This window comes from Thunnus albacares, chromosome 24, assembly GCF_914725855.1.
Source record: "Thunnus albacares chromosome 24, fThuAlb1.1, whole genome shotgun sequence".
Lineage (NCBI taxonomy): Eukaryota > Metazoa > Chordata > Actinopteri > Scombriformes > Scombridae > Thunnus > Thunnus albacares.
Window position 1 is genome coordinate 14,744,491 of NC_058129.1, and position 12,003 is coordinate 14,756,493.

At 38.5% G+C, this 12,003-nt stretch overlaps 1 protein-coding gene across 1 annotated transcript in view; it reads left to right on the top strand.

The window, feature by feature from the left end:
• aox6 (aldehyde oxidase 6) overlaps positions 1–12,003 on the top strand; it is a 22,599-nt gene continuing 10,596 nt past the window's right edge. Inside the window, exons 1-18 of the mRNA XM_044344704.1 lie at positions 1–134; positions 1,660–1,717; positions 1,840–1,936; positions 4,741–4,849; positions 4,936–5,062; positions 6,307–6,368; positions 6,568–6,642; positions 7,257–7,337; positions 7,602–7,746; positions 8,743–8,835; positions 9,076–9,227; positions 9,541–9,634; positions 9,785–9,894; positions 10,262–10,446; positions 10,881–11,043; positions 11,141–11,218; positions 11,557–11,726; positions 11,811–11,937. Coding sequence (XP_044200639.1) covers positions 81–134; positions 1,660–1,717; positions 1,840–1,936; positions 4,741–4,849; positions 4,936–5,062; positions 6,307–6,368; positions 6,568–6,642; positions 7,257–7,337; positions 7,602–7,746; positions 8,743–8,835; positions 9,076–9,227; positions 9,541–9,634; positions 9,785–9,894; positions 10,262–10,446; positions 10,881–11,043; positions 11,141–11,218; positions 11,557–11,726; positions 11,811–11,937 — 1,980 coding nt within the window. The 5' untranslated portion in view covers positions 1–80. The remainder of the gene's footprint in view (positions 135–1,659; positions 1,718–1,839; positions 1,937–4,740; positions 4,850–4,935; positions 5,063–6,306; positions 6,369–6,567; positions 6,643–7,256; positions 7,338–7,601; positions 7,747–8,742; positions 8,836–9,075; positions 9,228–9,540; positions 9,635–9,784; positions 9,895–10,261; positions 10,447–10,880; positions 11,044–11,140; positions 11,219–11,556; positions 11,727–11,810; positions 11,938–12,003) is intronic.

The window sequence follows — 12,003 nt, forward strand, 5'->3', positions numbered from 1 at the left end:
GTGTAACTTCAGTGGCCGTTGACGCAACTTGAAGCAACTTGACCCCTGGTGTTTGTAAAGTCGCCTCTTGCGCTTGAAAGATGTCCGCAGTAAAAGAAGGAAACACTTTGAGCTTCTTTGTAAACGGGAAGAAGGTCAGTTTAGCATTCACATCATGTATTTTACCGTTTATCGTACGGTAGCTATCGGTAATTTGAGCTGTTAGAGTTTTTTGGGGGGGCTAAAGTTAAGTCAATGTACGCCACAAATCTCGTCAGCCGTTGACCGCCAACCTATTTTGCTGGAGATAAAAGTGACAAAACTTCTATTTTAACTCCTAAAACAGCGACACTGACTTCGACAGCTTAACTAGTCAACTAATTTAAACTGAAACTAGTCAAATTAGTCTCAAATGAGGTCCCGGTGTTGCACCGAAAACTGTCACCCGTCAAATTCAGTGACGGGAAAAGATCTGTCCAGTTGTTATGGCCAGTCAGACCATAACACCTGGACACCAGTTTGTGCTATTAAAGATTTTACATCTTGTGACTATATCCAGGGTGGGAAAATGGATTTCAGACACAAAATAAGCACTATTCAGTGGGTGGCTGGTGAATTTGAACATTTATCTGTCTTTTAAAAGTTAATTCCACACCAATATCGCATAAATATGGATGACCACTGCTGAAAAAAACACAATATATGACCAAACTGTCAAAAACTTTCCCTTTTTTCAACCTTAATTATACAAGAACATCCACTGATGAAACCAAGCAGCTTCAGTAAACCTATAATAGATTTCACTTTAGCAATAGTTATTTCATTTTGTGTGGGGAAAGTAAATCGGATAGGCTTGAATTAATTAAATTACATGGGTGCAGATTTCCACACAGTAAGCCCAATGACTGTTTTACATGTAGTGATTAAAGGTGTAAAGTCATGTCATGGGTGAACAGTAAATTTATTAAGATATGTGTGTTTTTCTGTCTTCACCACTAATCAATATCCTGCAGAATGATGATCAGATGATACAGTATGAAGTGAAGTGACTACTTTTATATGTATATTTTAATCAGATTCACATTTGCTTACTGTAAGATATTATGGAGGTTTTTTGCTGATCATGTTGGTAAATTATATGTTATTATAGAGACAATAATGGTTCTGAGATCTTCATTAATCACTATAAGAGCTACTAACTAATAATTTTGACATTGTGGTCCAAACTGGAGCTGCAATGATTATTTGATTGATTGATTAGTTAATCAGCAGAAAATTAATCAGTTTTGTCACTTTTTAAGCAAAAATATTCTGGTTCCAACTACTTCAATATAAGAAATCGAAGCTTTTCTGTTTCATATATGATAGGAAACTCAATTTATTTGTTAATAAATTTGCTATTTTGTTAATCATCACCATGAGATGTAAGAAATTATGACATTTTTCACTATTTTTCGACATCTTATCGACAAACTGATTAATCTATAACGAAAATAATTGTTTAAGAGAATTCTGGAGGAAATACCGAATACTTGTATTTCTTTCTAACCTTATGTGCCATGAAAGTGGTGAAGTTTAAGATGACAAAGAACTGTATCATCACCTCAAAGTTTGTTTTGCAGCAGAACCTCGGTGTGAACTCTGGAAACTTGATTGTGGTTTTGCTTTCTGTCATAACAGATAACAGAGAACCATGCAGACCCTGAAACGATGCTGCTGTCCTTCCTCAGAGAGAAGCGTATCCTTCAAATCTGCTCTGTTTGATTTTTATATACCACAAACGATCATGTGAGCGCCACCTAAAGGTTGCTTTTTCATCCTTTTGAGGCTGTTTTTTATTTCCCTTGACTGCGACTTCAGTGAGGTTAACTGGGACCAAATACGGCTGCGGTGGAGGAGGCTGCGGGGCGTGCACCGTCATGGTGTCGCGCTACCAACCCGCCACCAAAACCATCACGTATCCTTCACGATAGACCACATCAAATCAAAGCTGAGACTTGGCACTTTAATATAGTATACTGTCCAAATACTTACTGTCTGGACTTTAAATCCCTTTAATAGGGATTAGGATATTGTGGGTAATGTTGTAAATCAATAAGCAGCAGTGTGCATTAATGTAATGAAGTACTTTAATTTGTCTGATTCTTATTGGCTGGATTACCCAAAAAATGACATTACTCTCTAGATATTTTATCCATTAACAGTTTCTCAGTGATTTTGCATAAAATACTGTATTTTATGTAAAATTACATTCACTGTGAGAAAAGATTTTAACCATATCACTCAAAATCAACTGCTGTCAATCAGCTGCAAATTGAAACGGTGCTGTTTTCTTCAAATAAAGTGAGTTTGGCATCCTAGTTAACTACTGTATGTTTAGCAAACTGTATTAAATTTGAATGGAAGACCAAAAAGTTGCTCAGTTTTCCTCCCTGATAGAGACGGCGATAAAACCACCAAGTATGGTCAGTGTTTGTTAGAATCGGATGCAACATTGACCGGAAAATCAATTTATTCAGCAATGGCAGTTGGTTAAATTCCAAAATACCAGCCACTTCCACCATTTTATTTACTAAATTAGATTATTAGAAAACAAGAGGAGGTCTGAGTGTGCGCTTGTTATCTCGCCAAAGTGGTTTGGACATCCTCTGCGAGGAGTTAACAGGATTTTTGCGGTGGTTGATGGTGATTTCCCCTCCTGGCACCAAACCATATAACATCTGTTTCACTGCCTCACGCTCCTCCAGCAGTCGATCACGAACACACACGTATCCAAATCTAAAGCAGAGCCCACAAGTCCGCTCGCTGAACGTTGCCTCTTACACACTGGTTAGAAAATAACACATTATTCGGTGTTACTGACACCTTGTGACGCAAAGGAGGAGATCATTTTCAGTCAGAACATTTGAAAGCTTTTTAAAATGTTCCGATCATAAGTTTTCAGTTGTGTGTCATGTTTTTGTGGTGCCAAAATAACATTTCAAACAGTGAATATAAATAAAAATAGTATTCTCCAATGTTTCCTCTATATTCATTTAGCAGCGGTGCCCCACCACTGCAAGAGAAAACTTAATATTAAGCCTTTATGTTATCTTAAACTAAAGTGTAGTCCAGATGCTTTAGAAGTTGTGTTTATATAGCAGTTAAAAACATTTTTAACGCTAGAGCCTCAACTTTAAACATAACTTAGACCCAAACAACAACAGATATGGGACAAAATTAGAATTAATGCCAAAAGCACCACATCTGTATTAAAATTACAGAGGAAACACTGTTCTCTGTTGCACAGTTTTTAACCCCCTTTACATAATTTTTGTTATATTAAACATAATTTATGAAAATTACATTTTTGGTTAGCTTATTGGTTGATGTGGGACCTTTAGCAGAGTAATAACAACAGTAGCAATTGTAGGAATAAAACTAATGGAAGTAGTAGAAGTAGTAGTAGTACGCCATTATATATTTTTATGTAACTTTATTTTATCTCCTGGTGTGTTATCATCTGTTTCATTTACTGATTGTTAATTCTTTCTTCTTTTTCTGTATAGCACTTTGTACTTTAGTTAAGAAAAGTGACAAATATATAAAGTTTATTATTATTTATTATATAGTAACGGGAGTAGAATATATATGGTTGAAATTGGCCATTGCCAAAAGTGGACACCTGAACATTACAGCTTAATGTGACATGTCAAATTCCTCCATATCAAACTGGGAAAACCAGTCGGTCTTTTACCGGCCGACACGCCCCCTTATTGGATATCAGTTATTGATTGGACGCTGCAGCTGATCAGACTGATCTGATACATCACTGCAGTTTCATACCGAAGTGGAGACAGATTACAGATTAAATTTAAGTGTATCACTACCAGGTTTTATGTTTATTTATATATTCATCATATAGTTAAGAATCTGTAAATTGTCGGTCTGATCAACAAAAGCACCATAAACAACTTTCTTCATTTATCAGAAAGATTTTTTTCATGATCTATTATTTCCTCCATTAAACTGTTTCTTGCTGACAGACAGACTCTTCCTGACTTTAACTTTATCCATAATAACAGTTAAACACATTTATATTTTACATCATTTATCGTCATTTCCATTCAGTCACATGCAAAAATTCCTGAGCGTCGGATTTGATATGAGTTAAATCATTTCCATTTGCCCTGAAACATTTAGCTAAATACATATTTTCCAGTGTTCAGAAGAAATGATCATATTCTGGGTTATTGAATGATGAATTCACTATCAGGGTTATCAAAAATACAGCTGCAAATAATCAATAAATAGTATAAACGCATTCTGCGAGTAGAAATGGTTTCTACAGCTGTTAAAGCCAACTGACAGCTGATCCATCTGTGATCAGCTGTCGCCGTCATCGGAAACGGACGTCGCTTCACATGACGCCTCAGAGGAGAGGACGTCTCATGTCTCTTAAAACAAATTTCCTCGTTTCCTCTCTCCTCGCTTGGTTTCCTTGCGTCTCTCCTTGACTTGGGATGCACCCTATGATATCACTGTATACTCTCTATCAAACCATGAAAACCAGCTCAAAAGCATCAAAATTACACATTAATATGTGGACGTTTTGGCCACATATTACAGTAGAAGTAGTTGTAGTAGCAATAATAGTAAAAGTTGTACCAGTACCACCAGTAACAGTAGAAGTATTAGTAATAGTAGCAATTGTAGTAACAGAGTTGATAGTAGTTCAACTCAAATGTTTTCTGTAGAGTTTTACCTTCACCGCTTCATCAGTCATTACTCAGCTAACGCCTGCCTCCTGCCGCTCTGCCAGCTCCACGGAGCCGCCGTCACCACCGTGGAGGGCATCGGCAGCACCAAGACCAGGATCCACCCGGTTCAGGTGAGATTAAGGCTACCACGCCCATCAGAGATTGGCTGTCGGTAATTGTGCGTTTGACATCGGACGTTCGGATGATGTGTTTGCAGGAGCGAATAGCGAAGGCTCACGGCTCCCAGTGTGGCTTCTGCACTCCAGGGATGGTGATGTCCATGTACACTCTGCTGAGGAACAAACCTCAACCTACGATGGAGGACATCACCCAGGCTCTGGCTGGTACCACGCTCACACACCAACACACACCTGACACACATGTTTAGATTTATTCCCTAATATTTGTCTTTTTTGTAGTGGGATATGATGTAAATGGCAAGAAACTGGGACGACAGGTGTTTGAATCTCTGGAAACAATCTGAAGATAATGGTGGTTTTTGTGGATGTTGTTGGTTGACCAGTTGTACGTTTTCAAAGATATTTAAACAGCAGCATCCAACGACCGATTCGCTCTACGGCTGCGACTAACAATTATATTCATTATCGATGATTTTCTTTATTAGTCGATGAAACGTGTAGTTGCATTCACAATCTCTCAGAGGCTACGGTGTTGTCTTCAGTTTGTTTGTTTTGTCTGACTAACAGTCTAAAATGTGAAGATATTCAATGATCTGCCATATAGCCTATGACAAAGAAAAACAGCAAGTCTTCACATTTGAGAAGCTGGAACCATCAAAGTTCTGACATTGTTGCTTGAAAAATGACTGAAACTACTTATCAATTATCAAAATATTTTCTAATTAACTTCCTGATGATTGACTAATCGATTAATCAACTAATTGTAGGGAAAGTGGATGTACTAACAGAAAGTTTGAGCGGGAAGAAATTGTAGAAATTCACTAAAATCTGAGAGAAACAAGCTTCCTTATTGAGCTTCTTGAAGCTTCATTTTGTGTTTTCAGTAACAGAAATGATTAGACAGCCAGTATATAACATAGACTGTATAAAACTATGGACGTAGTTACCGTGACGTCACCCATTGGTTTCTGAAGAGCAGTTTTGAAGCTCAAAGTGAGCCGCTCCGGCCATCGCCATCTTGGCAGTGCATGACGCTGCCTAACTCCCAGCCAATCAAAAATGGGCAAAGAGGCGGGCTGAATGGCTGAAACAAGCCACCTAGCGGCTGGCGGACCTGTCACTCAAAGCAGCCATGTCCTTCATTATGCATAACTTTACGGCTTAATAAAATTAAAAAACGGGTGAGTTATAAAAAAATTCACCCCCCGTACAGTTGTCATGAAAGGGGAAATTAGCTACAGAGACCAAAACTGTTGTTTGTAGCAGGCTGTAAACATGTTTATTTCTGCTGTAAAGTTGGACATTTTAACACTGGGGTCTATGTGGATTGACTGGCTTTTGGAGCCTCAAGTGGTCATTCAAGGAACTGCAGTTTTTGGCACTTCTGCATTGGTTTCAAGGTTGCAGCTTGGTATATAATCAAATTATCGTCTGCTGTTGCTTTCCAGGTAATCTGTGTCGCTGCACTGGATATCGACCTATTATTGACGGCTGCAGGACCTTTTGTCAGGTACGTGCAAAGCTCAACTCTGCAGCCAACACAAGTTCCATGATGCAATAATGATCAGTACAATAATCAGACACAGTAGACTATAACTTTATCTATTTGTAGGGCTGTTTATTGTTTACACTGGGCCTGTAACTGCGATGAATCCTCTTGATATGCAGATAATAACATTATGTAATAATAAGTGTAACATCACCAACAGGAAGCCGACTGCTGCAAAGCGAATGGAGCGAATTGTTGCCTGAATGAGGGAGAAAGTACAGATGAGCCTCAGCATGTGAGTTCAGCTGCTTTCATTTTTTTCTTGGTTTTTTTTTTGCTCTTCCTGTGCTTTTTAGATCCTTTATGATAATTGTTTATCTGTTTTTTTCTTCTCTTTTTCTAATGTTATCTTTTATCACTGGTGATTTTCTTTTTTCTAACATATTTGTTTTACTTTTCACTTCTTTTTGTTTTCCCTGTCTTGAACTTTGTCCTTTGACACACTTTTTTTTTTTAGCTTTTATCCTTCTCTTAACCCTTTTTTCTTAATTTTGTCTCTCTTTTCCTCATCTCTTTAACATTTTAATAATAATAACAATCCATTTTATTTGTAGAGCACTTTTTAAGGTACTCAAAGATGCTTTACATGGAAGAAGAAAGAATAAAATCTATATATAAAACACACTAAAACTACATTTTTAATCATTTTTTTCTTCCTTTCTTTGCCTTTCGTTGTCGTCTAACTTGTAACTAATACCAGTCACACCCTCCTCAGACGTTTGAGGTCAAGTTGGGAGAAATCTCAACTTCCATTTCTCTTGACGCATTTATTTCCCTTCACGCATTATTCCTGTGATCGTGCCGTGATAAATGCGGTATCACTGCTTGTTTTCCTGTAACGCGCTCCAGGAGACGCCACAGCTGTTTGACAAGAGCGAGTTTCTGCCGTTGGACCCGACACAGGAGCTGATCTTCCCTCCAGAACTGATTGTAAGTCATTTCACACAACTAGAGGTTAATTTATTCGGTGTTAGCGGTCGAAAAAGACGGAGGCAGCGTGTTTCATACCCTTGGAAAATGAATTAGAATGAACATATTTCACATTTTGTACAGCATGACGTTTAAAGTGAGTTATTTAAAAGAACAGTGCTGAATTGTTGCATGATTACATCAAGCCCAAAGCTGATACATTCTTGATGCTACAAAGCACTTTTAATAGTAATTTTAATGTGAAAATGGCTCTTTTCTTCCCAGCTGATGGCGGAGACAGCGAGCCCACAGACTCTCACCTTCCGTGGGGAGAGGATGAGCTGGGTGTCCCCCGCCTCGCTGGAGGAGCTGGTCCAGCTGAAGACGAGTAACCCTAAAGCTCCGCTGGTCATGGGCAACACTAACATAGGTATCAGAATCAGAATCAGCTTTATTGGCTGAGTGTGTTTACGTGTACAAGGAATCTGACTCCGGTTTCTAGTGGCTCTCAATGTACTTGTTCTATTAAGTACAAGCAAGCGGGTGAAAAATATAGATATATACATATAGAAACAATCAATGGACAACAGCATACATTCAGTACATATTGCTCTATTTAAAGTTTGTCACAGAGAAACAGGTCAGGATGACTTACAGCAAATTTACAAGACCTTTTCGGTGAGATTGTTTCAGAGACAACGATAAGTCGATCGACAGAAAATTCATCTGTAATTACTTTGAGAATCGTTTTTAAGCAAAAATGCCTAAAATTTGTTGGTTGCAGCTTCTGAAATGTGAGGATTTGAATCTTTTCTGTGTCATAAATGACGGTAAACTGATTATCTCTTTGGATTTTAGACTGTTGATCAATGTCGCCGTAGGCTTTTAGAAATTATAACGGGCGTTTTTCACTTTCTATACAAAACAAATTATGAAAATAGCCCTACTGTATAATAACAAAGCATGATAAAGCTTGTAGCATTTTCTCAACTTTAATGGCTGAACACACATGACTAAATTATTTATTATCACTGTTTCTAGCTCTAATCTCACATACTTTTGACAACAGTAGGAAGGTTTTTGGAAGATGCCTGTGGCCTTTTTTAGTTGTTTTATTTATGGCGGCTTAAAACCCTGAAATGTTCGATTCCAAACTAGAAAACACATTTGTTCTGTTTTCACAAACTGTTATCAAAAAATAAAACAAATGAACCTTTTAGTTTTGACAAATTGCTCATGGTTTTACAGACCGGATCCTTTCTGTTTTAATGATATTGATTGATGAAATCCAGATAAAATACTTTCTTACTCTGAACAAAAGCAATGTGTACTGATAATGTACAGTTGATAATTTACTGTCAGAGTCAGGAAAAATCCCAGTTGACCCAGTTAAACCACACTGAGCTGTCTCTGCTTTGTGTCGAAGGTCCTGATATTAAGTTCAAAGGCGTCCTGCATCCGCTGATCATATCTCCAACCAGAGTGACGGAGCTGTTCGAGGTCACTCAGACGCCACAGGGTGGGTACCCTCCACCTTCTTCACAGCAGTACTACTAACCAGTGAGATTTTCTCCCTTTGTTCTCTCCATTTTGATGTGACAGTAATTCTGCCTGCAAGTATAAAAGATATCTGTTTTTTTTTTTTTTCATTGATAAATTAGGATTTTTAGAATTCAAGGTCACAGAGCTTCATGAAACTCATGTGACACATAAGACAAGAAAAAACAAACGCACTCGTGGTTAACATGTCTCTCTGTAGGTGTTTTTGTCGGAGCGGGATGCAGTCTGTCTGAGCTCCTGTCTCTTCTGGAGAAGCTGGTCCACCAGTTTCCGGAGGAGAAGACCGAGCTGTTCAGAGCCCTGATCCAGCAGCTGAGGAACCTGGGAAGCCAACAGATCCGCAATGTTGCCGTGAGTAGACTTCACTCCAACATTACTGATGGAAATTCAATGTACATATCATATCTTAAATGCACATATTGTGTTTTTTAAAATCTTTACTTCCTCCATATTTCCTTTTATTCTCTAATCTGTAGTTGGAAAAAAAGTATAATGAAGAATAAATGACATTTATACATGACGTCACATCAGTGTTTTAGAGTAAAATGTAGAAATGCTACTGCTTTACCACCACCAGCAGCCAGCTATGAAAAATTAGGCCACATTTTTACAGGTATAATCATGAAAATTTACACTTTTTATATCATATGTTTTGCATATTAAGTCTCTTGGAGGCAACATCATGAGTGTGTACCCTAACTCAGATCTGAACCCTGTTCTGGCTGCCGGAAACTGCAAAGTGATCGTTATTTCAAGCGGTGAGTCACCAGCAATGATTCGTTTATTGATTCGTTTTAGAGGTTTAGTTGAGAGATGAGAAACCTGCGACAGCTTCTGTATCGGTAAGATCGAGGAAATATGTAGAATCGAGTTCCTGATTAACAAGCGGTTCTGTTTGAATCCACCAGGAGGAAGACGAGACGTTCCTCTGAATCAAGACTTCTTTGTGAGCTTCGGAAAAACCATCCTGAAGCCAGACGAGATTGTCGTCTCTGTTTTTATTCCTTTTTCCAGAAAGGTACAAATGTTCTTCCTCAAAACTTGTCCTTTACAAATTTTATATAAATTCCTTTATCGCAAAGAGTCACATCATCATCATTGATCCTTTCACCAATTCAACATTTTACATATTTAAGGCTGTAAAAAGCTTTAAAATATCATCAATACAGTCGATTTTTAAATGAGAAAATCCAGAAATGGATGCAACTAAAAGATATGGTACATGCATTTTTGAGAATAACATTTAATTTCCTGGTGTTATTTGCTCTTCTTCTTTTTTTTTTTTATTATAAACAAAGCGAAAAGGTTAAACGTATCACATCACAGTGTTTTTAAAAGCTACTTGAAAAGGTACGTAAAAAACTAGTTCCTTGTTGGTCCTGCAGGGGGAGTTTGTTCGAGCTTTCCGTCAGGCTCCGAGGAAGGAGAGCGCTTTCGCCACGGTGACGACGGGCATGAGGGTGTTTTTCTCAGAAGGGTTCAGATTGGTGGAGGATGTCGGTATTTATTACGGAGGATTGGGACCGACCACCGTCAGTGCTGCCAAAACCTGCACAGCCATCGTCACGAGGTCGGAGTCATGATCAGTGCTCGATTCTTAGATCATTTAGTCTCATCAGTGTTTTAATTTTTTAAAATAAAGAAATAAATAATAGCTGTATTCTCATCTTTTTCCTTCTTTATTCAGTTGTCTCATTTTATTCTGTCTTGCTTTTGATTTTTGTCTCGACCTCATTTTTTTCTTTCCTTTTCTCTCCACTTTCCTTCTTTCTTCTCGTCTGTTTCCCTTTTTTCTTCATATCACCCTTTCATCTTCCTTCTCTTCTGCCTTCTTCCTTCCTTTCTTTCGTTTTCTTTTGCTTTTGTCCTCTTTTACGTTACTCCTGTCGTCCTGTCCTCTTGCTACATGTTAACCTGAAAACAAGTGAACAAGTTAACAAGTGAAAAATAAAATGTGTAATCTGAAAGCCACTAAAATGAAAACCCTTTTGGCTTTCCCTCCAGACCGTGGGATGATGAGACCCTCAGTCGGGCCTACGACGTCCTCCTGGATGAGTTGGTCCTTCCTCCGTCGGCTCCTGGAGGAAAAGTAGAGTTTCGTCGCTCCCTGGCTCTCAGTTTCCTCTTCAAATTCAACCTGGAGGTCCTGCAGAAGCTCACAGAACTGGTACGACTGTGCATTCATTGTAAAAAATGTCTCTCCACAAATATTCATTGTTTGTTCGTCTACTGCTCATTTAGCCACTTTTTCTTTTGGTTCACAGAATGTGATCACGGATGAGCCTCCTGAGAAGATTCATCCTTTACCCAGAGAGATCCAACCGAGCCTGCAGGAGTTCCAGGTCAGAACATATCACTCATCCAGAGTATGAAGAGGTTGTAACTAAGTCCAGAAATAAGTGTGTGTGATCAAATCTTAAGCAAGAGATGAAGTTTTTTTAATTAGTCTTGCATCTTTGCAGCCTATATTTGCTTTTGTAAACAAGTCAAAATTACAGATTTTAACTTAAATTACAGACATTCTCCTTTGTAGGTACTGAAATGAATTTCACCACCTAACAGCACCTTTTAAAACTTCAAAACCTGCATTAAATAAACTCAAAAACATTTGGCTACTGAGCATTAAAGAGGGTTATTTTTCATTTCAACAATATGACTTCAATAACTTCTTCTTCTTCAGCGTGTGTCTGAGGGCCAGAATGACCAGGATCCAGTGGGGCGTCCCATCATGCACCGCTCCGCCATCAGCCAGGCCACAGGTGAGGCTGTGTACTGCGACGACCTCCCCAGAACAGACGGGGAGCTTTTCCTGGCTGTGGTCACCAGCTCTCGAGCGCATGCTAAAATCATGTAAGGAGAAGTGACAGTTTTTCTGACCCGCTTTTCTAATTTAAACCCACAGTTCATGTGTTAATTGTGTGTTTTGACTAACAGAAGTCTGGATGTGAGCGAAGCTCTACAGCTCCCTGGTGTTGTCGACGTCATCACGGCCAAAGATATTCCTGGACAGAAAGTCCGTTCAGCGTTTGGTTACGATGAGGAGCTGCTCGCTCAGACAGAGGTAGACTGTGTGTGTGTGTGTGTGTGTGTGCTCTTAAAGGTTTTTGTTTTTAATTGATATGTGTAT